Source organism: Rhinoderma darwinii, chromosome 6, assembly GCF_050947455.1.
Source record: "Rhinoderma darwinii isolate aRhiDar2 chromosome 6, aRhiDar2.hap1, whole genome shotgun sequence".
Classification (NCBI taxonomy): domain Eukaryota; kingdom Metazoa; phylum Chordata; class Amphibia; order Anura; family Rhinodermatidae; genus Rhinoderma; species Rhinoderma darwinii.
The window spans coordinates 118,140,153-118,167,493 of NC_134692.1; the positions used below are offsets into that span (position 1 = coordinate 118,140,153).

Consider the following 27,341-nt stretch of genomic DNA (forward strand, 5'->3'; position numbering starts at 1 on the left):
TTGTCCTTGTCAATTGGGTGTCAGTATAGTGGCAATGTTTGCTTGTGTTGATGTTAATTTACGATCACTCATGCACCAAGTGTTCCCGAAGGTGAACTAAACTACGGAAGCAATGTAACAGTGCAGGAGAACATGAGAGGCAGGAGGAACTAAAATGCCAGCACCCAATCACTGAATTAGGAACTATAATCAGGGTGGTTGGTGGTTGTTTAATGGCACTTTAGCCTTCCAACCCAACATCTACTGTGCCACATAATAGCAGAAAGACCTGCCCTATAAGGGACCGTTTCCTTAGATCCGGTGATCCTGCGTAGTTTCCTCCAGCATGGTACAGAAACACTGGAGGGAAACTGATTCTAGAAATGATCCCATTTTTTTCTGTGGGATCAGTTCAGGCATCAGTTGCACTCTTTTTAACACCAGGATGTCTACCTTCACCATACAGAAAACCATTGCATTCCGCATTTTCCTGACCGGCTATGGACGTCGGACCGGTGCACAAAATTTCATCAGTTGTGTTCGGCTCAGGCTAAAAATAACTGGCCGGGTGCAAATGTAGAGCTTATTGTAGCTGGTAAAGATGTGATTCTACTTTCCGCATCTCTAAAGGGAATAGTGAAGATAAGTTTCTATGACTAATGCACTAAGTTCATCAAACACTTGATTTCATTCACTGCATATGCCAGCAGTTTGTCATGTGAAGCACAGTAATAATTCAGCTGTTCTTATTTTGTCTATTTGGTCAATCAGGAAAGGCCAACAACAATGTCCAGTGGGATGAAGACTCCATGGAGTATATGGCTGCCAACCCAGTGAGGATAGTCTTTGTTCTGGTTGTTCACGGAAGAGCTTCTCGACAACTCCAGAGGATGTTCAAGGCAATTTATCACAAGGACCATTACTACTATATTCATTGTGACAAGGTAAAGATATAAAGCTTGTTCTGGTCAATCACTGCAGACTGCTGCAGTTTATCTAATGAGCATTTGTTAAAAGTGCAGCCTATAAACACCGGCACATACCATTATCAATGGACAGTAGAGAGATCTGTCTAATGATTCTTTAATATCTAGGCCAGAAACAATGACAAGGGGGCATCTACTACATCTAGAGGAAAGAAAGGTTTCACCATCTTTATAAAAGAGGATTCTTTACAGTAAGAGCAGTGAGCAGTGAGTTTATGGAACTTTCATCCACAGGATGTTGTGATGGTCGATTCGTTGAACAAGTTCAAAAAGGGCCTGGATGCCTTTCTTGAGTGTAATAATATTACAAGTTATGGGTACTGGATTATTGGAGATGGGTTGTTGATCCCGGGATTTATTCTGATTTACATATTTGGAGTCGGAAAGGATTTTCTTTCCCTAATAGGAGAGAATTGGCGGCTGCCTCATAAAGGTTTTTGCCTTCCTCTGGATCAATAGGGTAGGATTATAGGTTGGGTTTGATGGACCTGTGTCTTTGTTCAACCTTATAAACTATGTATAAATAATGATAACATGGAAAATATACTAAGGAAAAATCAATATCTACAATCCAGTCCAACGAATCCTTACCATAGTAGTTTTGTGGTTGTCAGTACAGCTGTTTCTGCAACTCCCCATAGATTATAATGGAGATTGCATGAATCTGAATCTCATCTGATTTTCCTCTCCTTGCCATAAGGCACAATTGGAAACAAAGGACCTTAATAGGTGGGTGTCCCACCCTCCCCAATCAGACCTATAGTATCATCAGAATATTCCTTTTGCCTATTAGTCTATGACCACTTTTAATATCCAGGTTAACATTGCTTCAGGTGTCCTTTATCTTCATTTGCCTATGTTCATGATACTTGATATAAATGTCAAATGTAGAGTACTGGCTATGTGACTACATCTAAGTTATTTTTCTCCCTTTTTTTCTGTACAGAGATCCAATTTTCTGTACAGACAGGTAGTCCAGTTTGCTAGCCAATACCCCAACGTCCGTGTCACATCATGGAGAATGGCAACGATATGGGGAGGGGCAAGTCTCTTATCAACATACCTGCAAAGCATGAGGGATCTCCTGGAGATGTCAGACTGGTCTTGGGACTTTTTCATCAATCTAAGTGCTGCCGATTATCCAGTCAGGTACGGTCTTCCTTTTTCTAGAAATCAGTCTTACCCATTCTAATAACGCAGCCCTTCTATGACGACTTCCATGCACACCTCTTGCGGTCTCATGTGTCTCCAGCACGCAGTGGAGGCTGTTCTATTACATGCCAACATCTCAGATTACAGCTAAGTTTTACAGCAGTAGCAAATTCCTTGATGTATTGGCTACCTGGCTGCCATATTGTAGGCACACATATCCTTCCCAGATGGTCTGTAGAAGCAGGGTGTGTGTGCGCTTAATGGCAACTGCAATAAAAAGTGTCAATAGCCTTGACTAGTTTTAAGAAAGAGAGATCCACAGAGTATGGCATAAGTGGCTGAAAGGTGGCGGTCCCGTCTATGAGACCCCCCCCCCCCTAGAGGGTGTACTGGGGTCTCCTGACCCAGCTGCACATGGTTCTCTACATTGAGGTATATGGGAGTTATGGAAAGAGCCGAGAGCCGCTTGCTGGTCTATTTCTGAAGCTGACATTCACTTTAATTGAGAGAGCAGCAGACAAGTTCAAGCCAATGCAACACTCGTTCACTATGCATCGGCAAACAGGGGTCAGAGGTGGGATTCCCACCTATCAGGCATTTGTGGCATATCCTGTGGATATGCCACAAAAAATCTTCAGATGGAAATACTGAGCAATGATCCTGATTGGTAATTCTGGGTGACGACTTTGGCTGCCGGCTTCTAGCTGTTTGCTTCTTTGTTTAGATACTGAATTTTTTTAATTTTCTCAACCAAAATAGCTGTATGCAAAGTCACCTAACTGAGGATGTCTGTGCAGGAAAGACAAAATATGTGGCCAGTAGAGGAAAAGAACAGTTGTGGCTGGTGTTTTTTTCATCTGTTTAGCTTTAAACTATTGCTCGGAGAATATGAGAATTTTTTTTAAATCTAAATGAACAACCTTTCTGGGGAGTAGACTGTAGCTCTATTGACTCATATTACGTTCTTGACGGCTAATAACTTGTCTAATGGCCTTATTTCCTAAGGGAACATTTCCCGATTTCCCTCTACTGGGATTCTTTCTCATTCTTAATTACTGGGATTACCTGGCATATAACAAAAGTGTTATGTTTGTTTAGAAAAAATACAGAACCGTACTTGTGTTTTAAAGCATATATCCACCTTCGCAACCAATTGTATTTTTATTGTTACAATTCATTGTTTTGTGTCTACAACTCCTATGGAGACCTGTGTCTCCATGGTAACAGACTACAAAAAAATGGTGTAGTCTGATCCCATTTGCAAAGTTTCTTCATTTTTCATTTAAAAAAATAAATATTTAAAAATTGGTTGCAAAGATGGACCCATAGATTTGTTACAGTTTGTAAACCCCACTCATTTCTGCAAACACTAATTGAAGATATCAAAGTACAACCCAGGACCTTCTGCTTAAGTGAGTTGCCTATACTCAGTTGGCATCCGTCAGGCAATAGGTGCCTATATCTGAGGAACATTTCTGGGTTGGACGAGCATACTCTTCCTGCTAATTGAATTGGCACAGCAAGTGTGCGCGTGCGATCATCAGCGGGGCAACAGGTGTAATACATTGCCGCAACTCGGCTCTAAATTCGGAGAGCAAAGAATCTCAGCACTGATCACGGCACTCAAAGGAAAAGAGTATGGGGGAGACCCCCCTTTGATTGTGTCACTGCGAATCCCTGTGGCACAATCGAGGTACATACAGTACCTTCTAGGGGCAGACAGCCCTGGGTCCATTGAAGGACCCCAGGGCTGTCTGGCCATATTTCCGGTTGTTAGGGTATACTTGGGTATGTCCTAAGATTTGTCTGTGTACTCTCAGTACACAGACTAATGTACTGGCATATAGCTATAGGCCAGCCAGTACATTAAAGTAAAATAATATCGAAACTAAAAACCCCCTATAGGATTAAAGAAAAAAGTACGATTAATAAAAAAAAAAAAAGGTAAACTTAAATTAAAAAAAGGCAGTAACACAAAACACACACAAATGCAATTTTTTTTCTTAAAATTAATAAACTTTATTAAATATAAGTCCAAAAACAAAAAAATAAGATACACATATTTGTTATAGCCACAATCGTAACAACCAGCACAATAAATTTATAGCGTCATTCATGATGATCAGTGTATGCTGTAAAAGAAAATATTAAAATAAAAACTGCAGTGGAACTGCTTTTTTTTTTTTTTTTTTTGCATTTTTGCCTAAATAAAAATGTATATAAATTAAACGATAATGTAATTGTTCCAAAAAATAGCACCTACATAAAGAACAACTCGTCCCGCAAAAAACAAAGTCCCATACAGTTGCGTCGAACAAAATATAAAACCTTTATAAGCCAGGATGCAAAGAGGAAAAATTAAAAAAAGTTCTGTTCCTCATGGCTAAAATTGGACTGGCCCAGAAAGGGTTAAGGGGTTGTCGAGTCATATGTAAAAAAAAGCTTAATCACTGTATAAGTTATGCACTGCTGGAATAAACATTGTGTTTCAATTCCTCACCATTATCAAGATTTCACCTTGTTGTCAGTAAATGAGAACCTTCTTGTTTACATCCACAGGCTAAAAAACAGTATAGACCTAATACTTCTCACAGCTGAGTGTTTGTTACAGTTTGATCCAGTCTTGACAATCCTTAGTGAGATAACAGCTTGAACCCCTGGTAGCTTTATTTTACTAAAGGCTCTTTTTACACGGCAAATGATAGGCCAAACGAGTGTTCATATAACACTCGCTCCCGATCATTGCCCTGTGTAAGCAGGGCAACGATCAACTGATGAACAAGCAAACGCTCGTTCATCAGCTGATCGTATTGGTTCATGCTGCACAAAATATTATTGTTGTCGGCAGCTCATCTCCCTGTATAAACAGGGAGATGTGCTGCCGACATGATGGAAATGTATGGGGACCAACGATCGTAGTAACGATCGCTCGACCTCATAGATCACTGATCATAGCCCCTTTGAAGTGAGCAATCAAGCGCCGATCAACAAGCTGTCTCGTTGATCGGTGCTCGTTTTCACGGCCCATATTGATCGGTGTAAAAGGACCATGACAGTGATATACGTATGTGTTTATCTTTGAGGTTTGCCTGTACTGGATAGATTTTAGCAAGCTAGCAAATTAGATCTGTGCAGTTTTCAGTCTATAAATGTAAATATGGATGATACCATTCACTGACAGCAACTAGAGATCTTGAAAATGGAGTGGAATCTGAACACAAAGTATATAAAAAAAAGAAGCATAGCCTTTTATTTTACAATGGAAAGCCCATTGAATTCACATGACTAAATACCGTGAGAATGATGTTCTCATCGATGTAGAGGAAGTGACAACTCTAACCATCCATTCACTAATCATAATCATAAATCAATGAGATTTCTGTCCTGTGAGATCCAATATGCTGGAGGGCTTAGAGGTTGGGATCGGGGGTTCATACCAATTGTTGAATTTGCCGTTTTACTTTATTTTAAGTTTTATAATTATTATCATGGTTTGGTAAGAGCAGACTGGTCATTTTAAGCTGCAGGGAAAGCTTTAGACCGCAATGTTTTTATGTCTCAACCAAAATAATTCCTTTCCCAAATAACTTTAAAGAAAATGAAATGCAAGTCAGCAAAACAGGGTGTGATGTGTCTTCATTTATTACTCAGTAGCATAGACATCTGTCGTTAACCCTTAAAGGGTTTTCCCAGCCAATAAAAATTGATCCTTAAGATAGGCCATCAATAGCTGATTGGTCAGGGTCCTTCTCCCTAGATCCCTGTCGATCAGCTGTTTTGAAGGGGCCGCAGCCCTTGTACAAGGGATGCATTCCCTTAATTTGTTCTTGCTCACTGTGAATGTTCGACACGCATTTAGTGGCAATTCACAGGTATTGCAGCCTTCTTCTCACATTCACTTCAATGAGAGAAAAGGCTGCAATACCTGTGAATCGCCACTAAATGTGTGTCGAACATTCACTGTGAGCAAGAAGAAATGAAGGAGAAGCTGCGCTCATACGATCCCAATAGGTGGGATTATGCCACTCACACTTTGGGAACATTTAACTCTTTAATCTTTTGAGTGGACTGCCTAACCTAAGTTTTTTTTAATTTATTGATACTAATGAAAACTAGTTTGATATTTTCCGCCATGTTGGATTTACCTTGAAGGCATTTGCTCCTGTGACTTAGGCCCCATGCGCACAAACTTATTTTTTTCCTCCCGTAAATACTGGCGTAAAAATGGGGTCCTTTGTCACACGTATTTGACCCGTATTCCACCAGTATTTACGGACCCGTTTTCTCTGCACTTCTCTGCAGCCCCTTCTCTCTCTCAGTGCTGGATAGAGAAAAGGGGCAGCCCTTTCTGGCAGAGTTTCCGCAGCGGAACGCAGCGATTGTAAGTAAAAGAAGTTCATACGTACCCCGGCCATTGTCTTGGTGACACTTCCCTCTGTTGACATCCAGTCCGACCTCCCTGGATGACGCGGCAGTCCATGTGACCGCTGCAGCCTGTGATTGGCTGAAACGTTATCCCAGGAGGCCGGACTGGAGGAAGAAGCAGTGAGTTCTGGGTAAGTATTAACTTTTTTTTGTTACAGGTTTTTGAAGTAACATTAGACATCTATAGTGTGAGCGCCGTGCATGGTACTCACTGTCCAGGCTGCTGAAAGAGTTACTGCCGATCAGTGCAGCCCCCTTCTCTCTGTCCCGCACTGATCGTTTAACTCGTTCAGCACCCTAGACAGTGACTATGTCCTGACGTCACCTAGCAACGCTCCCGTAATTACTGGTGCACACACGTAGCCTCCCGTAATTGCGGGAGCCCCTTAGACTTCTATGGGCCTGCCCGTGCCGTAATTACGGCCTGAAATAGGACATGTTCTATATTTTTCAACGGCCTGGGCACCTTCCCGTAAGCAAACGGGGAGGTACCCGTGGCCAATAGAAGTCTATGGGCCCGTAATTACGTGCGTTTTTACGTTTGTGTGCTCACCACAGGCAGTAGACATAGCGTTGTGTACTGAGCAATCTGTGCTTATAGCTAATATATCTACAATATAGAAAACTGTGACACAACCTGACACTCTTCAGTGTAGTAACTGTCTTAGGGCATGCCCACACGTGGCGGATTTCCTCCGCAACTGTCCGCATCAATGCCGCACAGAATCTGCGTTGCAGATTCTGCGGCGGATCTGCCCAAAATGTGCAGTAAATTGATGCGGACTAGCTGCTGCGGACTGCGGTAAAAGTGCTTCCCTTCTCTCTATCAGTGCAGGATAGAGAGAAGGGACAGCACTTTCCCTAGTGAAAGTAAAAGAATGTCATACTTACCGGCCGTTGTCTTGGTGACACCGTCCCTCTTTCGGCATCCAGCCCGACCTCCCTGGATGACGCGGCAGTCCATGTGACCGCTGCAGCCTGTGATTGGCTGCAGCCATCACTTAGACTGAAACGTCATCCTGGGAAGCCGGACTGGAGACAGAAGCAGGGAGTTCTCGGTAAGTATGAACTTCTATTTTTTTTACAGGTTGCTGTATATTGGGATCGGTAGTCACTGTCCAGGGTGCAGAAACAGTTACTGCCGATCGCTTAACTCTTTCAGCACCCTGGACAGTGACTATTTACTGACGTCTCCTAGCAACGCTCCCGTAATTACGGGAGCCCCATTGACTTCCTCAGTCTGGCTGTAGACCTAGAAATACATAGGTCCAGCCAGAATGAAGAAATGTCATGTCAAAAAAGCAAGACGCATCCGCAGCACACAACATGTGCATGACAGCTGCGGACTTCATTGCGGAAATTAGAATCTCCATTGAAGTCAATGGAGAAATTCCGCCATGAGTCCGCAACCAGTCCGCCACAACTCCGCAACATCCATTGCATGCTGCGGACACCAAATTCCGCACCGCAGCCTATGCTCCGCAGCGGAATTTTCCGCTTCGTCTAAACGAACCCTACTAAATAGAAGTGGAAGTCAATGGAGAAACGGCTCCGCTGCGGATTAATGCTGCGGAGTGTCCGCAGCGGAATTCAAGAGCAATTCCGCCACGTGTGGCTTTGCCCTTAAGGAGTTGCCTAGAGCACTTCAGATACTTCAAGCTGTCCCAATAGACTGGCTCTTCTTGCAAGTGACGTCATAAGGGTATGAAGCATTTCTCAGCAGAACAATGTATTTGTCAGACATGTAAGCAGTGACACATATATATTTATATCCACACCAATCCGAGTAGGCATTGAGGCACAAGTATAGCAGAACATATACAAAATTGACAGACATTGAAAAAGAAGGGGGTCGGGATGAAGAACAGGGACATATCTGTTTATACTTTATGTAGGTGGGTGACTGAGAAAGCTCCTCACAGCTTACAAAGTCACTGACTAGGGCCCTGTTCACACTGAGTTTTTTGGCACTGATTTTGACATGGAAACCAGCGCCAAATCAGCACCAAAAACGCCCGAAACTGCCTCCCACTGATTGTAATGGGAGGGGAAGGCGTTTTTTCCCTCCAGCTGAAAGAATACTCTGTGTGATCAGGGCCTAAGGGTGTCGCACCAAAATACATTAGAAAGAGCAGATATGGATCAGTTTCTTCTTGTCTAACAAATTAAATATTGTACAGATTAACAGAACATTCATGAACACATGGTGTATTCAATATATCGTGTTCACCATGTCAGGTCGAGGAGTACTAACTTGGGGGTGGGTTCCACCTAGATCCACTGTAGAACTGCAATATGCAAAAACGGTCCAAGTCACTGCCAGATGAACTTTTAAATACTTTATTGTGGAGCACAAAAGTATATAACGGCTTTTTTTCTGTTTTTGTGCTCCACAATAAAGCATTAAAACAAATTATCTGGCAGTGCCTTGGGCCTTTCTTGCATTATGAACACATGGAACACAAGTTTTATTATTTAGGTGGTTTAGGCTATATTCACACTAGCATTTGTCTCTAAGTTATTCTGTAATTTTACAGAAAAACAAAGCAAAATATTTCCACTATTGATTACATTTTTCTTTTCTATCGGGTTTCTACTTTTTGGTGGATAAAATAGCACATTCTAGCCAGTAAAGCCTCATGAACATGGCCGTGTCCATAATCACGGCCCGCGATTGCGGGCACGGACGGTCGTGGGCCAGCAGCCCGCATTTTCGAGCCGTTCTCCCATACAAAGTATAGTAGCACGGCCCGTAAAATACGAAAAATAGGACATGCTCTATAATTCCCGGCACAGTTCTACGGCACGGACACCTATCCGTAGCGATACGGAAAGGTGTCCGTGGCCAATAGAACTGAATGGGTCCGTAATTGCGGAACGTATTATGGTCCGCAATTACGGAGATTTTTTTACAGTCATGTGCATGGGGCCTAAAGAAAGAATAACAGATACTGTCCCGTACTGAAACATGATTACAGTACGGGACAGTTGTCCTGCAGCGAGGCAGGGACTCCTAGCATCGTACATAAGTATGATGCTAGGAGCCCGGCTCCCTGCACTGTGTTCGGTCCGGGACATGCGGCCGAAATACGTCCGTCAATTACGGACGTAATTAGTGTGTGTGCACATACCCTAAGGCACAAGCCTTTCTCCAATAGTGATCCTTTTGGTGCCGATTGGAAATTTCTTTAAGGCCCCATGCACACAATTGGAATCTGCAACCCATAGAAATCTATGGGCCCATACTGTATCGCTGTCTGCCTCCGATTACATACGCAAGAATATGGAGATTTCATGTTTCATTAGAAGCTATATTTGGGAGGTATTTGCCCGTAGAAGCACACTTTTCCTTCATCAGGTATAATCACATGTGATTGATGACTGGACTGTTCAGGTTAACTTTTTGTCAAATGTCTCCAATGACTAAAAAGCTTTTTCTCCATGGGGTTCAGTGATCTCGGTGATTGCCACGGTTTATTGGCGGTCCACCCACTAATACATTATATTACCTAAATAAGAAGATTTTGTTGTTGTTTATCTCACAATATATGATAGTGAATATGATAAATATGGGAACAATATTCCACTTAGGTTTAATATGTACCTTGTTCACTAAATTAATGTAATATTACTTCTCTGTTTTCATTTCTATTTTCGGGACCTTTTTATTCCTTTAGTGTAAAATGTAAATCATGTGGTGTTGAGCTGATTGTAGGAATTAAATCTTCATTTGCCCCTAGAGTCCCCACGCCTTCTCCCCAGACAGCTTGTTTAGTTGGTTTCTGTGCTTCCTCCGTTATCAGTTTCCAAAAGGGGGTGGAAAAGTCACCTCCTTAATTAGAGGGTTGTTCGTATCCTTTCAAACATGTAGGAAAAGAAGTAGCTGTTAAACAATCATTTTTGCTGGGGCGTTTTACTTTTTAATATTATATTATTATTGTTTTTATAGATTTGATAGTGTTTTTGTTAAATACTATAAAGCTTTTGAATAATTTGGTTGTGTTTTCTGTTGGCCAATGAGCTTTATTAATGGTACTCCTTTTTCAATCCTTACAACAAAGAAGCTCTGGGGGGCGCCTAATTCTTGACTAGCACTATGTTCTTGCCTATGTTTGTTGGCTGCTTTGCTAGCCCCCGCACTAAGCATCTTTAAGCCGATTAATATCAATGTGCAATCACTATTGATCATCAGGGGTCTGTGGAACCCCGGTTGGGAAGCACTATGGGCTACTAACAAATAATACATATAAACAGTCAAGTGTTTTCACTCTTATGGAAAAAAAATGCAATATCAGGACCAATAGTGTTTTCATCCCTCCTGGGGCTCCGTTCAGATGGAAAGCTCCGACGGAATGTCTGAACAGAGCCCTAGAGCAGATGTGAATGAAGCCGAAGGACTGCATTTTTATGTAAAAATTTTGTAATCACCATGTAATTATTTTGAATTGAGGTAAACTTGTTAAGTCTTGTATATTGCTATATTGGTATTTTGCTGAGGTGAGGGTGAAGCCAAAATAAGAAGCCCCCAAATTTGTCTAAGGGGTAAAACAAATCCATTTTTGACCACTTCTTGGATAAAATTATCATTTCTTTCCAGTGAAAAAGAATGTGTTATTATATTTTGTATATAAGGACTAGACCGGTGGTCTCCCCCCTGTGGCTCTCCAGCATGCCCTGGCAACCACATATATTGATTTCACCATTCCACAGGCTGTCCCTTCATTCAATATCATAGTCATTGTACATCATAAAAATGTAAAAATCTTTGGAATTTATAAGCTGTTAAAACAATGATCGCGTGATCAAAGATTTAAGAAATTTACCTATATAGCATGGCGCTAACTGGTATTCAAAGTGTTTAGTAATGTGCAAGTCCAGAGTGCTGGGGGACACACATGCTCAGTCATTCTCCCCATAGCCACAGCCAGGTCCCTTTATAGTGATTTTCTCTTCCCTGCAGAGCCCCCAATAGAAATAGCTTTCTGCCCTGCTTGTCAGGGAAGGATCAGAGTCTCTGCAGTAGCACGCCAGTATAGCTAAGGAGACTCCTTCTGCAGGAGAAGTAAGAATGGGCAATATCGTCATCTGCCTGAGGTGGAAGGAGATTAATTCTGCTTATAGTCCGTCCCCCAGCACCACAGAGTAGCAGCAGCACCAAGGGGGACACATAGAAGCAAAAAATTATGAAAAATTGTTTTATTATTTTTTAATCCTAGTAACACTGGAAATTACTTTAAAACAGCTACTCACAGCATTTTAGGACATATGGTATGAACATGATTTATGGGATAACTCCTATAAGGGAAAATCCTTAAAAAATTTGAGTTTCAAGTTGTTGTTTTTTTTGTCTGACCTATTACTTAAACAAAGGCCCAAATATTTTTGAACTGTTGTTTAGCAAAAGAAAAGTGGGGAGCAAATAAGACATCTAGATCTTCATTGTCCTGCGGAGATCCAAATATGTCACTCATTATAAGCGCAGGGCTGGTGGCCTGTATTGATATAGTCCACCAGAACTTTATAGCCCAGTGCAACAGAGGATGTACATGTAATTAATAGTTGATATTATTACTGTATATTATTATTTGTTGTGAAGGTTTAGAATAGTGTTCATGAAGAGAGTGACTGGCAGTGGATTTCTTGTCTTCCTGTAAGGGTTAATTTATAACCACTCTTACTTTTCTTCATTTGATGCCCCCTAATTTTTCATAATGTCTAATCTACTGGGAATGTCTAATCTAACTGTTCGATAGTTTACGGATTACAATCCTGTAAATATTATATTAATATTATTCAAATTCCAGGCTTGATACCAACAGTGGTATGAGGTGGCAGGTTTGTGTACTAGGTTTAGAGAAATAGATCCTCTTGGCAACCAAGCCATATCATTTACAGACATTCTTGTTCTGTTCAAATGCCTAATATATTTAATAAACATACAAGAAATTTAAGTTCCAAATTCACAAATATATAAAATTTTAGTAAACCTTTGCTTGTATATTAAGAAATTGTATTCAGCACATTTCTAGACTATATTCTTTTATCTGTCTCTGTTCTTGCTAACCTACTATCCGTAGGGAGGGGAGAGAGTGGGGTTGACACATAACTGCAGGATCAGACTACACAAAGGTTTATTTGTAGTCTGTAACCATGGAGCACCGGAACTGTATACACATGATGGGATACTTTTAATCAAGACTTTGTAAAGTTGCTTCATTTTGTATTATAAATGCAGTAAAGCAATAAAATGGTTGCAAAATAATTATCATGATGCCTATTGAAGATATGTCAAGTACTATATATACTTTAATCTGATACATTTACATACTATGTATCCTCTCTAAATGGACAACATTAGATTACTGTAAAAATGTCTATATACAATAGATAAACGTCAGATGAAGCCGTTTTTCTCATATTTAGCTTTACATATCCATGTTCTTTCATGCAAACAACTGACGAGCGACGATCTGTTGATATTTCTATCTGCTCTGTTGTAATCCTATTGGTAAACGTATAGTCATGCGACCAATCGTCAGTGGGTCTGACAGCCGGTTTAAATCTCATGTCTATGACCATCTTAACAAGACTCTAAATGGGCCATTCCTATACAAAGAGTAGCCACGCAAAGCCCCCTGGCCCTCTTCTATAATGCTGATTGACGTACTGGATATACTGTAGCTGAACATCCCTAACACAATGCCAGAATGCTGATATTTATGCGAACAGCTGAAATACAAACACACAGTTATGTTATATGGTTTAAAAATAGTTGTTGACCTACTTTCAATTGTTCATATGCTCCATTTCAGGCAGCAGATCCGAAGTGAAGAACGAGGTATCACTAGACAACGGAATTGCTCACCCATGTAAATCTACCTTTTGTTACCCGTTAGCGCATGTTTTCATGTTTCATTAATTAACAACAGACGTTAACATGTGAGGAGAATTACGGTATTACAGATCTAACAGCAGAACGCATCTCATGTAGAACATCTGGGAGAGATTATATGTATAGCCGCTCAGGCTGGCTGAATATATGTCAATGCAATGGTAATCACCAGCACGTGCTTGTAACACTAGTACGGGATTATCAACGGTTTTTATGTCACTGACCTTCTAAAGCTGATACATGCCAATATTTGATTAAATTGTCTCTTTATTGAGTGTATCTGCATTTTAACTGTTAAGTGTTTTACTTAATTAGTTTTTTATTTTTGGCTCCTGTTAGACATAACCTCTTTCCGAGGAAAAACATGGCCTATCCTTATGATAAGTCATCATTGTACGGACGAGTTGATGTGCCTTGATAAACATCAAAGAGATCACCTCCGCCCCTTCTTTCTGCTGATAGGTGGGGGTCCATCATTGTGTCTATGTTTTTTCCCCGTAAAACTTCGGAAAACATTTTACGACTTAGATACCACTATCACTGGAGGGCTCTTTTAACCCCTAGTATATTATGGTTTGCAGATCGTTCCTGCAAACCACTGTACTATTACATCAAAGTGATGGTGTGAAGGCACAGGAGCATTGCCCTAACCATCATCTGCAGGTGCCAGCTATATTATGCAGCTGATATCCCGCTCTAACAGCCGGGATCAGCGATAACTCCGATCCCAGCCATTCAACCCCTCAGATGCTGTGGTCAATTGCAACCACGGCTCCTAAGGTATTTGACAGAGGGAGGGGGCCCATTGGCACCCCATCAACGTAATTACAGGGTGCTGATTGGTTACTATGGTCTGCCATAGGAGAAAGCCATGCGATTGGCGTGGCTTAATAGATTGTCTGTGGTTGTAAAGTTGACAGGCAATAATTCTTTGGTTTACTGAGTATACCAAAGCATTATTAGGAGTGATTCCCCCAAATCCTCTAGTGGCACAAAAATGAAAACAGTTAAACAAAGTGTAAAAGTAAAATACCAAAAATCAAAAAAATGTAATTTTAAGATTAAATATTATTTAATAGAATATAAAAAAATACATATATTGTTTCGCCACAATTGTAACAACCTATCTAATAAAGTTATATAGTATTTATACCGCACAAAATTTAAAAAAAGATAATGGATTAAGTATTTTTTTCTCATTCCCGAAAATTTCAGTCAATACATTTTACGTACCCAAAATGCTGCCACATAGGCGGAAAAATAAAAAAAAGTTATGATTCTTGGAAATTTACTTTTTTCCTATAAAACATGTTTTTATTATGCAAAAGTAGTAAAATATTAAATAAACTATACATGTTTGGTATCACTGCCAATGTCCATGAATATGTCAATATTTCATTATATTAATAAAAACTTCCATAGACTTTAGCAGAAAACAACCCAAAAAGTTAGGTGCCAGAAGAAACTTTTGACGTGCAATGTCTACCTAGGTACTGGGATTCGTCAAGCCCTGAATATAATTTTTCCTCTCGTTTATACTACATATACAATCATACAAATATATAGCTAGTTAGCATGTTGGATATATACACGTCCCTGGATGAGCCATAGAAACCAGAATGAATGGGCCTATACTCTACCTCCATGTGCCTCTACCTCCATGTGCCTCTCAGTTTTTGCATTCTGGAGGTATTCTCTAGAAGCGTTTCTTCATGGGAGAATTACCACGCTCTCGGAGATACCATACAGTGGCACAGGCAGTGTCTTTGTGTCCCTAATTTTCACATTAATGGGTTAAATCAATGGAGAAAATGTTCAAATTTCATTAAAAAAACTATCTTTGGATTTTTGAAACCCTTTTATACTTAATGCAGCCCTCCAAAGGCATGCTAATCTGTAGATAAGCCTTGTGAAACCATACATAAAAGGCCTAATCTTCACATCCTTTGATATATGATAACCTGTTTGATATTACTGGAATAATTGAATTTAGAAGTTATCTTAGCATTGTAATTTCTATTAATTGCTTATCATACGGCAAATACTGTAGACCGTCATATCCCGACTTTAATGCATCACATTTACACGCTCATGAACTGTCATGGCAACGGACTGCACATCTTTTATAATTAGGTGACATGGTAAAGGAAAAATTAGGTTTCTGCATGACAGCTACCTGCTTGATGGTCCATTTAAGTCATAGCATGGAGTGAATTTTAAATAGATGTAGTTTAGAGACAAACTGCCTGGTAAAGTCGGCAATGGCAGAGCTAATATGAATGTATAAATGTTTAAACCTATTTCAAATAAATAACCTTTTCGGGAATTATTCAATAATAGTGGGTGGCACCCCTTCAGGAGTCTCTTCTATTAGCTATAGTTGTGAGGTCCTCTCACTCTAAGGATCTGCATGTCCCTGCATTACACAGAGAGTTCCAATTATTTAATTGAGAAATGTGTAATACTTCATATTACCTGCGGAGGTGTTGCAGGGGAATTAAACACCTTCTGCCATGTTCTTACATATAACAGCAGATCGCTGGGGTCCCAGCAGTAGGACATTTTATTTTTAAGGGTCCTTTCTAACAAAAAGAGGTTGTTAAAAGCAGACAACCCCTTAAAGTTTCATACTAAGGCCACTTTTACTCAGCTCAGTTTATTACCCAAAAACAGGAGTGGATCCTAAAGGGAAGACAAGTATAAAAAAGAAAAAGGATTTGTATTTCTTCTCTTTTTGTGGATCCAATACAAAAAAAAAACACATTGAAAACTTCATTGTGTAAACAAGGTCTTAAAGAGGACAATGTGATAGATATACAATGACGTTCACATGTATGGCAGCATGGAGGCTCATTTGTTAGCAACGTAGTACTGGGGACGCAGGTTTTTAAGCTGTCAGGGGCAGGATGTGCCCGGAGTTTTTATGTTCTCCTCGTGCTTGTGTGGGTTTCTTTCAGGTGCTCCGGGTTACTCAAACATTTCAAAAACCTTCTAATAGCTTAAGGCCCTGTTCACTGTTTTTTGACATGGAAATGCCCTATCTTGGAGTGGTTTCCGCCTCTAAACCTTTATTGAAATCAATGGGAATCAGAAAAAAATGTGCCGTTTGTTTGGAGTGTTTTTTTTTAAACTCGGTTCTTGCATTTCATTAATTAAAAAACAGCTGTCAAAAAACTTCTTAAAAATCGTCTTAAAAAAGGGTTAAAAAAAACCTTACATTTAAAAAATCTGCTACAAAATTCCTGAAGGAATTTTGTGGGACATTTTTTCTGCTTGGCAAAAGACGCTATTTACACATGCGCTAATTGTCTTCTTATAGTATTAATCCTAATGTGGGACAGAGGAATTAAATTGAGAGTCACAATGGGGACAGGGACTGATGCGATCTATCTGGAGGTCCTAGTAGAGAATCCCACCAATTTCAGATTTTGCTATTTGAAATGGTGGTGTCTAAACTGGACAAGCCCTTTAACAGTCAGTAAATTGCCTCCTAATTTTTTTTTTACCTTGAAACATTTTTGGAAAATATCTTCAAATATAAAAGTAGATGACCGCACATTTACAGGAGTCTTGAGAAGCTGTTGAGTCAGTGGGATAAGATTGAGGTTCCTCACCTGGTTTTCTTCTTTTCGGTTTGTGTGTATTCAGTAGAAGACACTATTCTGCAAAATAGTTTTTGGTATGATGAGCTGAACTTGCTGACACCAATGACTCTCGCGTAGTGTATTTTTTATCTCACAAAGCAAACCGTAGCATTTATCTGTGTGACTGTTCCTTGCAAAAGCTGCTGATGGAGGTGCTCGGCACTGATAGCGGAGGAAGGTTACAAAAACTGATCTCAAATGATGGCCAGGGATTTTCTATAAATATATATGTGGCCATTTTTTCTGAGTTAACCCCACATCACTCTTATTTCCAATGTCCAGAGAGTTTAGCCCCTTAGACTGGTAAAAAAATGTATTTTACTATAAAGGTAAAGATAGATGAACCAATGTCTTTATCCAGAGACGCTATATGGTGCCTTTGTGATGCTTCTACCGGTGAGTACCTGTATGTTACACCGTGCATTGGGCACCAGGAGGTTCAGTATCATCCCACAGCAGGCTATGGGCGCAATATGACCAATTCGTACAACAGATTATGCAAGAACTATTTAGGGAAGAAGCAGGCAGCTGGTATTCTATCTGTAATGGAGTGGCCAGCGCATTCACCAGATCTCAACCCCAAAGAGCTGTTGTGGGAGCAGCTTGACCGTATGGTACGCAAGAAGTGCCCATCAAGCCAATCCAACTTGTGGGAGGGGCTTCTGGAAGCATGGGGTGAAATTTCTCCCGATTACCTCAGCAAATTAACAGCTAGAATGCCAAAGGTCTGCAATGCTGTAATTGCTGCAAATGGAGCATTCTTTGACGAAAGCAAAGTTTGAAGGAGAAAATTATTATTTCAAATAAAATTCATTATTTCTAACCTTGTCAATGTCTTGACTATATTTTCTAGTCATTTTGCAACTCATTTGATAAATATAAGTGTGAGTTTTCATGGAAAACGCAAAATTGTCTGGGTGACCCCAAACTTTTGAACGGTAGTGTATATTATGGGAAATATTCACTATGCCAGTACTTGTACAGTAACAAGGACAAGCAGCACATTAAAGCGCATTGAAATGGGTTGATGTTTAGTCTAAGGAATAAATGAAGCAAGATGTGAAGATTCAGCAAATTAGAAAAAGGGAACTTATAATGAGTGTTTGTCCTTCTTGCGACTGTCCTGGGGCTTATTAATACATATTGGTCTGGCATTTTGTGTGGGTTTTTGCTTCATTGGTTTAAGGCATTTTTTTATTTCAAGAGATATCAGTGTAAACTGTTCTACATAAAGGAACATACTAATCCAATAATGAGATTTTTTTTCTAAACTGTAAGATTTGTTAAATTAATATCTCTAATAAGATTAGGCATTCAAGTCTTAGGCTACATTCACACGAGCGTGACAGATTTATGCATGAAAAACATGTGTAAATCTGTCCGTGTGCGTTGCGTTTTGCATCAGTGTGCTTTGCGTGTGGCATTTAAATTTTCACACACTTGCAACCACTTCTTTTTTTCTTTTTCAATGTAATTGATGCGTGAAACACGGACAGCACACGGATGTGCGTCCGTGTGCCGTCCGTGGTTTTCACGCACCCATTAACTTCAATTGGTTGCTAGATGCACCAATATAGGACATGCAGTGAGTTTCACACAACAGGCACTCGCTGCGTGAAAACTCACGCATGTGTGAATAGCCCCATTGAAATCATCTATCTATCTATCCTCTATATCTCAGTCTATCTATCTCATTTTATCTATCATTCCATCTATCATCTACAGTTAGGTCCAGAATTATTTGGACAGTGACACAAGTTTCCCAAAACATATTGAATATACAGTTATTTAATCAATATGGGCTTAAAGTGCAGACTCTCAGCATTAATTTGAGGGTATTCACATCCTAATTTGAGGAAGGGTTTAGGAATTACAGCTCTTTAATATGTAGCTGCCTCTTTTTCAAGGGACCACAGATAATTGGACAATTATCTCAAAAGCTATTTAATGGGCTGCATGGGCTATTCCCTTGTTAATCCATCATCAATTAAGCAGGTAAAAGGTCTGGAGTTGATTCCAGGTGTGGCATTTACATTTGGAAGCTGTTGCTGTGAACCCACAACATGAGGTCAAAGGAGCTCTCAATGCAAGTGAAACAGACCATCGTTAGGTTGAAAAAAATGAAGAAATCCATCAGAGAGAGAGCACAAATGTTAAGAGTGGCCCAATCAAAAGTTTGGTACATTCTTGAAAAAAAAGAGCGCACTGGTGATCTTGTGAATTTCAAAAGGCCTGGACGTTCACGGAAGACAACAGTGGTGGATGATCGCAGAATCCTTTCCATGGTGCAGAAAAACCCCTTCACAACATCTACCCAAGTGAAGAACACTCTCCTGAAGTAGGTGTATCAGTATCTAAGTCTACCATAAAGAGAAGACTTCATGAGAGCAAATACAGAGGGTTCACCACAAGGTGCAAACCATTAATCAGCCTCAAAAATAGAAAGGCCAGATTAGACTTTGCCAAGCAACATGTAAAGAAGCCGCCCAGTTCTGGAACAGCATGATACTAAGATCAACCTGTACCAGAATGATGGGAGGAAGAAAGTATGGAGAAGGCTTGGAACGGCTCATGATCCAAAACACACCACATCCGCTGTAAAACATGGTGGAGGCAGTGTGATGGCGTGGGCATGCATGGCTGCCAAAGGCACTGGGTCACTGGTGTTTATTGATGATGTGACTGAAGACAGAAGCAGCCGGATGAATTCTGAAGTGTTCAGGAATATACTTTCTGCTCAGTCAACCAAATGCAGCAAGGTTGATTGGACGTCGCTTCCCAGCACAGATGGACAATGACAACTCAGGAGTTTATAAGGCAAAAAAGTGGAATATTCTGCAATGGCCGAGTCAATCCCCAGATCTCAACCCGATCCAGCTGCAGTAAAGGCCTGGCAAAGCATCACATAGGAGGAAACCCAGCGTTTGTAGAGAAGCCCTTGCAGGCAATGGCTGCCTGAAGTCTGGAACCCATGGATATCACCAAAGTATTAAAAAAAAACACAACATTTTATTTATGGTAATGTTAATTTGTCCAATTACTTTTGAGCCCCTGAAATGAGGCGGCTGTGTAGAAATATGGTTGCAATACCTAAACGTTTCACAGAATATTTTTGATCAACCCCTTGAATTAAACCTGAAAGTCTACACTTCAGTTGCATCTCAGTTGTTTCATTTCAAATCCAATGTGGTGGCAGCAGAGCCCAAATCATGAAGATTGTGTCACTGTCCAAAAAATTCTGGATCTAACTGTATATCTTAGTCTATGTTGTATCCATCTACATCTCAGCTTATCTATGTCATATCTATCGATCGATATATCTACAGTATCTATCTATAATCAATCTATTATTTATGTTTCTCTCAGTCTATCTATCTATCTCTGTAATATCTATCTTTGTAAAATCAATCTTTCTATATCTGTATGTTCTAAATTTATATTTTGTCCATTTATCGGTATAAAATTTATTTTTAAATTGCAGAAATGATAAACAACAGCGAACGAACAAATTAGAATCTAAAAAGTTATAGTTTGTGCAAGACTAACGGGTACGTGTGAGGGTAAAAGTAAAACATAATGGTAACCGCTATCGTCTATAGAGTTAAACAGAAAACTTTTGCTTGCTTTTGGTTATTTGCTGCAATATGTATTACACTATTAGTCCAATTAATAATTCCAGCCTTTTGTAATAATTTGAACTGCTTAGGACCATGGATTCACACGCTACAAGTCCAACATCTGCTTTACATGTTCTTCCTGTTTTGTCATATATGTTCCCACGCTTACATTATTTAGCCTTGTACGTTTGCAGGAGTCCCAAGCATGGAAGAGTCTGGAATATTATCTGCAGCCGTTTAGCCAATCACAGGTCAAATAACCCATCTGATTTGTAACGTGATTGGCTAAAAAGGTGTACATGACAAGTTTTTTATATAAAGGCTTAGCAAGGTTTTGCTGTTTCAATAGGTTTTCTTGAATGCGTTCTTATTGTATACTCTGGTGCGCTATTACATGTCTCTTCTATCATTAAGGGACTTTTTTGCATTTTTGGATGGTATTTCCCTTTAAGTTAATTTCCTGCATAGAAAGTTTGTTATAAAAAACTTTTTCCAAGGGAGACCCCAAAGGTTCAAGCAAATACTAAACCAGTGCCGTCCTGGTATTGATTGTAAAAAAGAAGAAAAAGAGAAAAAATAAGTCCTGGGACATATCCAGCACACAATGGGGTAACAAGGAAAACTCATATACAAGTTTTTTTTTTTTAAAGAGAAAATGAAAATACCATTTCCCAAAGAGACTAATGCCTAATAAGTGTAAATATACTTTTTTTTTTTTTATAGACTTTTATTTATCAAAATATGCAAATTTATGTTCATTGAATAAAGTTAGTTATTTCCAGTTTGTATCTCCAGAAGAGCAAGTCAAAGAAACGCTTTCCGAGTCATTCTCAAATTTTCAGCTCGCTAAATTGCATCCTTACATGTCTTGGAACGCACACTAAGAAGTTCGCTATTTAAACTATTTCATGTGGAAGGATTGCTAAGTAAATTCACTAAATATCCACTCATCTCACTAAGATAGGGAATCACCCAAGCAGAACATGCTATGCAGCTTTCTATACAGCGAAAGTTATTTCCCCCCCCCCCCCCTATAGCTTCCAAATAGAACCGCAAAGCCTAACCCTGGAAGGCATTTATTTTCACATGAGTAAGCAAGGAAAGAGGGCCTCACTGGTCTGAAATCATCAATTTACGCATTGTGGTGGGTGTTTATCTCAGCATCCCCCCATCTATGTTTATAGTTAACATATCATTTGTTAAGTCACTTGCTTATTTCTGCAGCTTGGGATTTTTCTTGTTTTAAAGTGAACACAGCACGCTTATGGTGTGCTTGCTGCACACTTTTTTTTTTTTCATTACTTAAAGAGGCTCTGTCACCAGATTTTGCAACCCCTATCTCCTATTGCAGCAGATCGGCGCTGCAATGTAGATAAGAGTAACGTTTTGTTTTTTTTAAAAACGAGCATTTTTGGCCAAGTTATGACCATTTTTATATTTATGCAAATTAGGCTTTCTAAAGTACAACTGGGCGTGTTTAACGTTAAAGTACAACTGGGCGTGTATTATGTGCGTACATCTGGGAGTTTTTACTTCTTTTACTAGCTGGGCGTTGTGAATAGAAGTGTATGATGCTGACGAATCAGCATCATCCACTTCTCTTCGTTAACGCCCAGCTTCTGGCAGTGCAGACACACAGCGTGTTCTCGAGAGATCACGCTGTGAAGTCACTCACTTCCTGCCCCAGGTCCTGCATCGTGTCGGACGAGCGAGGACACATCGGCACCAGAGGCTAGTTGATTCTGCAGCAGCATCAGTCAGCGTTTGCAGGTAAGTAGCTACATCGTCTTACCTGCAAACGCCGATGCTGCTGCAGAATCAAATGTAGCCTCTGGTGCCGATGTGTCCTCGCTCGTCCGACACGATGCAGGACCTGGGGCAGGAAGTGAGTGACCTCTCGAGAACACGCTGTGTGTCTGTGCACTGCCAGAAGGTGGGCGTTGTGAAGAGAAGTGGATGATGCCGATTCGTCAGCATCATACACTTCTATTCACAACGCCCAGCTAGTAAAAGAAGTAAAAACGCCCAGATGTAACACATAATACACGCCCAGTTGTACTTTAACGTTAAACACGCCCAGTTGTACTTTAGAAAGCCTCATTTGCATAAATATAAAAATGGTCATAACTTGGCCAAAAATGCTCGTTTTAAAAAAAACAAAAATGTTACTCTTATCTACATTGCAGTGCCGATCTGCTGCAATAGGAGATAGGGGTGGCAAAATCTTGTGACAGAGCCTCTTTAAAGGTAACTTGTCATGTTGAACATTCAGTCTGATCTGCAGGCATCATGTGATAGAGCAGGAGGAGCTGAGCAGATTGATATATAATTTTGTGGGAAAAGATTCAGTGTAACTTTTACTTTATATATTCAAATCTCTGCTCATTCTGGTGCTAAGGAATCCAGTGGGCGGTCCTAATTAATGACTGTCAATCACTGATTAGTTCCGCCCACTGGACCCCTAAGCATGAATGAGCAGGGATTTAAATGAATAAAATTCTAATTATATCAAATCTTTTCCCACAAAACTATGCATATATTTGCTCAGGTCCTCCTTCTCTATACAATGCTTCCTGCAGATCAGATAGCATTTTCAATGTGACAGGTTACCTTTAATATTACAATTATCTTTTGAAATCCAATCTCAGATTTGGCTATAAGGCGGAGCCCTAGAGCAGTGCTGGGCAAAAGGGAGGACATGACTAAGTGGAGAAAGGGAAGGGGCTTACTGCAGTGTGGCAATGGGGAGCAGTCAAACAGCATGACAGTCTGGCATGGGTTGTTTGTGGGGCTTTTGAACCTCAACCAGACTGCGTAAACCTGTCTTAAATAAATTATTTTCTTTACTTATATATTACCAAATAATGACAATAACTATCAAAAAGTCAATATATAATTATCTCATATAATGGGGCATTTTAGAACAGTATTAGTGAATAGGAATTTATTAATTCACATATAGCATTAGGACAATTTGCAGTATTTAGTAGGTTTTAGATCATGCAGATTCTTGTTAACCTGTTATCTGCCTTTCTCATGGCAGTGAATCAGTGACACCGCTGAGACACCTTATCTCCATATTGTTATGAGCTCTCTCTCTCCCCTTTAAAGCGAACTGTAGTAAAAAAAAAAAAAAGTAATGTTAGTTAAAGGGGTTGTACTTTTGTTATAACGGTGCTTCAACAATAAACTAATCACAGGGTGTCTTGGTGCTAGAACCCCAAGCAATCATCTGTGGGAGAATCAGCCATCAAGTGTTCAATTTCCCTACAGCACCACCACAGGAAAAAATAAGTATTACACAGTTCTCATTGGAGTCAGTGAGATGTCTGTGTGATGTACGGACGTGCTGGGTCCTCTAGAGCAAGATGCACTCTTTGCGCTCCACTCTAACTCCCTGTTCACATGGAGCTTTGGAAAATGCGCTAAAAAAAAACGTCCAAAAATGCCTCCAATTGATTTCAATGGGAGGCAGAGGCATTTTTTCCCGCGAGCGGAAAATGCGTTTCGTGGGAAAAAGAAGCGACATGCCCTATGTTCGGGCGTTTACGTCTCTGACCTCCCATTGACATCAATGGGAGGCGGAGAAACGTTTTTCACAGCGGTTTTGCTCAGTGGCCGCGGTCACAAAATGCGGCAAACGGCGTGCAGGCAGATCAATATCTGCCTGCAAAAAAACTCTGTGTGAACAGGGCCTAAGAGGTGAAGGTCCTTGACGAAAATGTTTATTCTGAACCAGAAAACCCATTAAGGCCCTGGTCACACAGAGTTTTTTTTACACAAAAACCGCTGCAAAAAACGGCCGAAATTGCCTCCCATTGTTTTCAATGGGAGGTGGAGGCGTTTTTTTCTCGCCAGCAGAAAAAAACATTCACGGGCAAAAGAAGCGACATGCCCTATCTTGAGGCGTTTTCCGCCTCAAAAAAAACTCATTCAAATCAATGGGAAACGGAAAAAAACGCTGACACGTTTATGAACACGTTTTTTGATACGTTTATGTCAAACATCGCTCGCGTTTTTTCCCTTTGCTTGTGTAAGAACTAGATTTAAAAAACGCGTCGAAAACGCATCAAAAAGATGGAACTGATTTTTCCAGGCAGAATTTTCTGCCTGCAAAAAACTTTGTATGAACATACCCCCATTTAGGCTATGTTCACACGGAGTTTGGAACTTTGAGGCAGATATTCCTCTCCCTGCACGCCGATTTTCGCAGCGATTATCGCGCCGTTTTTTGCCCGCAGCCATTGAGCGCCGTGGGCATAAAACAGCGAGAAATACGCTTTCTCCTGCCTCCCATTGAAGTCAGAGGCAGAGGCAGAAGCGCCCGAAGATAGGGCATGTCGCTTCTTTTTCCCGCGAGGCAGTTTTACTGCTCGCGGGAAAAAGACGCCGACGCCTCCCATTGAAATCAATGGGAGGCGTTCTCGGGCCGTTTTTGCCGAGTTTTGCAACGCGGTTTCCGCGTCAAAAAACTCGGCAAAATACCCCGTGTGAACATAGCCTAAGGGTTGAATTGGCTGTTTTGTACCCAGGTTTTCCAACTATTTGCTGGATGCCTTCTCTGCATGTTTTATAAAGAATACACATCATGCGCTTTAACCTTGTACTGCATGTATCTATCTATGCGTTTCATAAATAATTCATTAGTCGATGACCTTTTCATCATATATCGTCATCTGCGCTCCAGCAGGTGTTCTGCTTCATACCATCCATTCCTACATCATGTTCTAGAGTCGCTTAGGTTTAATGCCATTGTCTGTATATACATAACGGCAAGTGTCGATGATCTTCTAGATGTTACGATACACTTCAAGGACAATGTTTTCAGTATGCTCATAATGGAAGTTTAATTAATACTGATATATTCCATAAATCATCATTGCATTTATAACACAAGCTTTCTGTCTGTCGTATTAGAGTTGATTATAACCTTGTAAACCAATATGTCGCTTTTTTTCAGCACCTGACAGGATCCAAATGGCTTATATTTCTCATATTTCATTTGTTCTACAGGACTAATGACCAGTTGGTGGCTTTCCTCTCACGATACAGAGATATGAACTTCTTGAAGTCACATGGAAGAGACAATGCAAGGTAATTGTAAACCAATCTATGATTTTATACTCCGCTATAGTTGGTATTATTTAATGGTGAGCAGGATCTGAATAGATCAGGATGGATCACTAGATCCCAGAACCAATCTTCTTTTTACCACTCCTGTGGCCTCCATTGTCAACTATGAAGAACTCTAAAACATAAGTGAATGGACTGTACAGTTGACTTGTATGGGTCCAATAGAGAATTTTTAGATATTTGTTTAAAATGATGTCTTAGAGCTCATTCAGACGAACGAGAATAACGTCCGTGTGCTGCGCAGGGAAATCACGCGCAGCACACAGACCTATTGATTTCAATGGGGCCGTTCACACATGCAGGAGTTTTCATGCAGCGTGTGTCCGTTGCGTAAAACTTACTGCATGTCCTATATTGGTGCGTTTTCCACACACCTATCGCCCATTGAAGTCAATGGGTGCGTGAAAATCACGCACAGCACACGGATGCACATCCGTGTGCTGTGCGTGATTTACACATCAATTCAATTGAAAGTAATAAAAAAACAAAGATGTATTTTGCGAGTGCGTGAATAACGTATGCCACTCGCAAAGCACTCAGACCAGATTCACGCGCGTAAATCTGATGCGCTCGATTGAATGTAGCCTTACAGAGTTGTACACTGTATTTTCGAACAATAGATTCAAGGAGCTATTAAAGTTGCATATCTAACCATACATTTTTGGGGTTTTTTGCCCTTTTTTTACCTTAAAAATAATGGAAACCCAAAGAGGAGGTGGTTGCTCTAGCTACATGGGTGCATATGGTCTGTCATTTGAGAATTTCTTTAAGCATAGCAGTACCACTAAAGGCACAGGTATCTGATTATGAGAGTAACCTACACAAGACTAACAGCCATGAAGTAGGGAGGAGAGAGGATGAACTAGATTACATACTTATATACAGGCCAGGTGACCAAGTGACCAAAGACAGTGTTCCATAGCCTTCAAAATGGTTGACAATGGTTGCTACTTCCTCTCCCAGCGTGACTTTGAAAGCAATACATAAGACCAACAGACATGGAATACGGAGGAGACAGCAGGAACTAGTTTACATATTTATATGCAGCCCGGGTGACCAAAAACACTTCTCTATAGTATCAAAATGGTTGACAAATGTTGGCAACTTTCTTTCCATGGTTATAGAATGAAGAGTAGCTCTGGAGCGCAAACTGCTACTGTAACAAGTGTTCAGACTGAGAAAAGGAACATTCATGTGCACATGTATTTTTTAATATTTGGGAATAAAGGCAATTTAATTACTTTGTGAGTCACTTGTCACATTCATAGACATTGCAGAAGTTGTTTTTTTCATAGTCAGCTTTATCTATATAGTCAGATACAAATGCATGCTTGATGACATCACAAGCACTTGCTTCATATTTTGAGCCCCTTTTCTTTAGAAGATCATTTAGAAGCTAAACCAGTGCATTCAAGTTTTCACTATTGATGTATGATTTAAGTTTTTGGCCTTTTTTTGCCCTTTAATATTACCGTTCTAAAATATTGTAGTATTTTTGCATTATTCTCAGAAG

The 27,341-nt window shown here is 40.2% G+C and overlaps 1 protein-coding gene across 1 annotated transcript in view; it reads left to right on the forward strand.

Moving 5' to 3' along the window:
* XYLT1 (xylosyltransferase 1) overlaps nt 1-27,341 on the forward strand; it is a 281,800-nt gene that overhangs the window by 176,289 nt on the left and 78,170 nt on the right. The window contains exons 3-5 of the mRNA XM_075830169.1: nt 751-923; nt 1,912-2,114; nt 25,709-25,789. Coding sequence (XP_075686284.1) covers nt 751-923; nt 1,912-2,114; nt 25,709-25,789 — 457 coding nt within the window. The remainder of the gene's footprint in view (nt 1-750; nt 924-1,911; nt 2,115-25,708; nt 25,790-27,341) is intronic.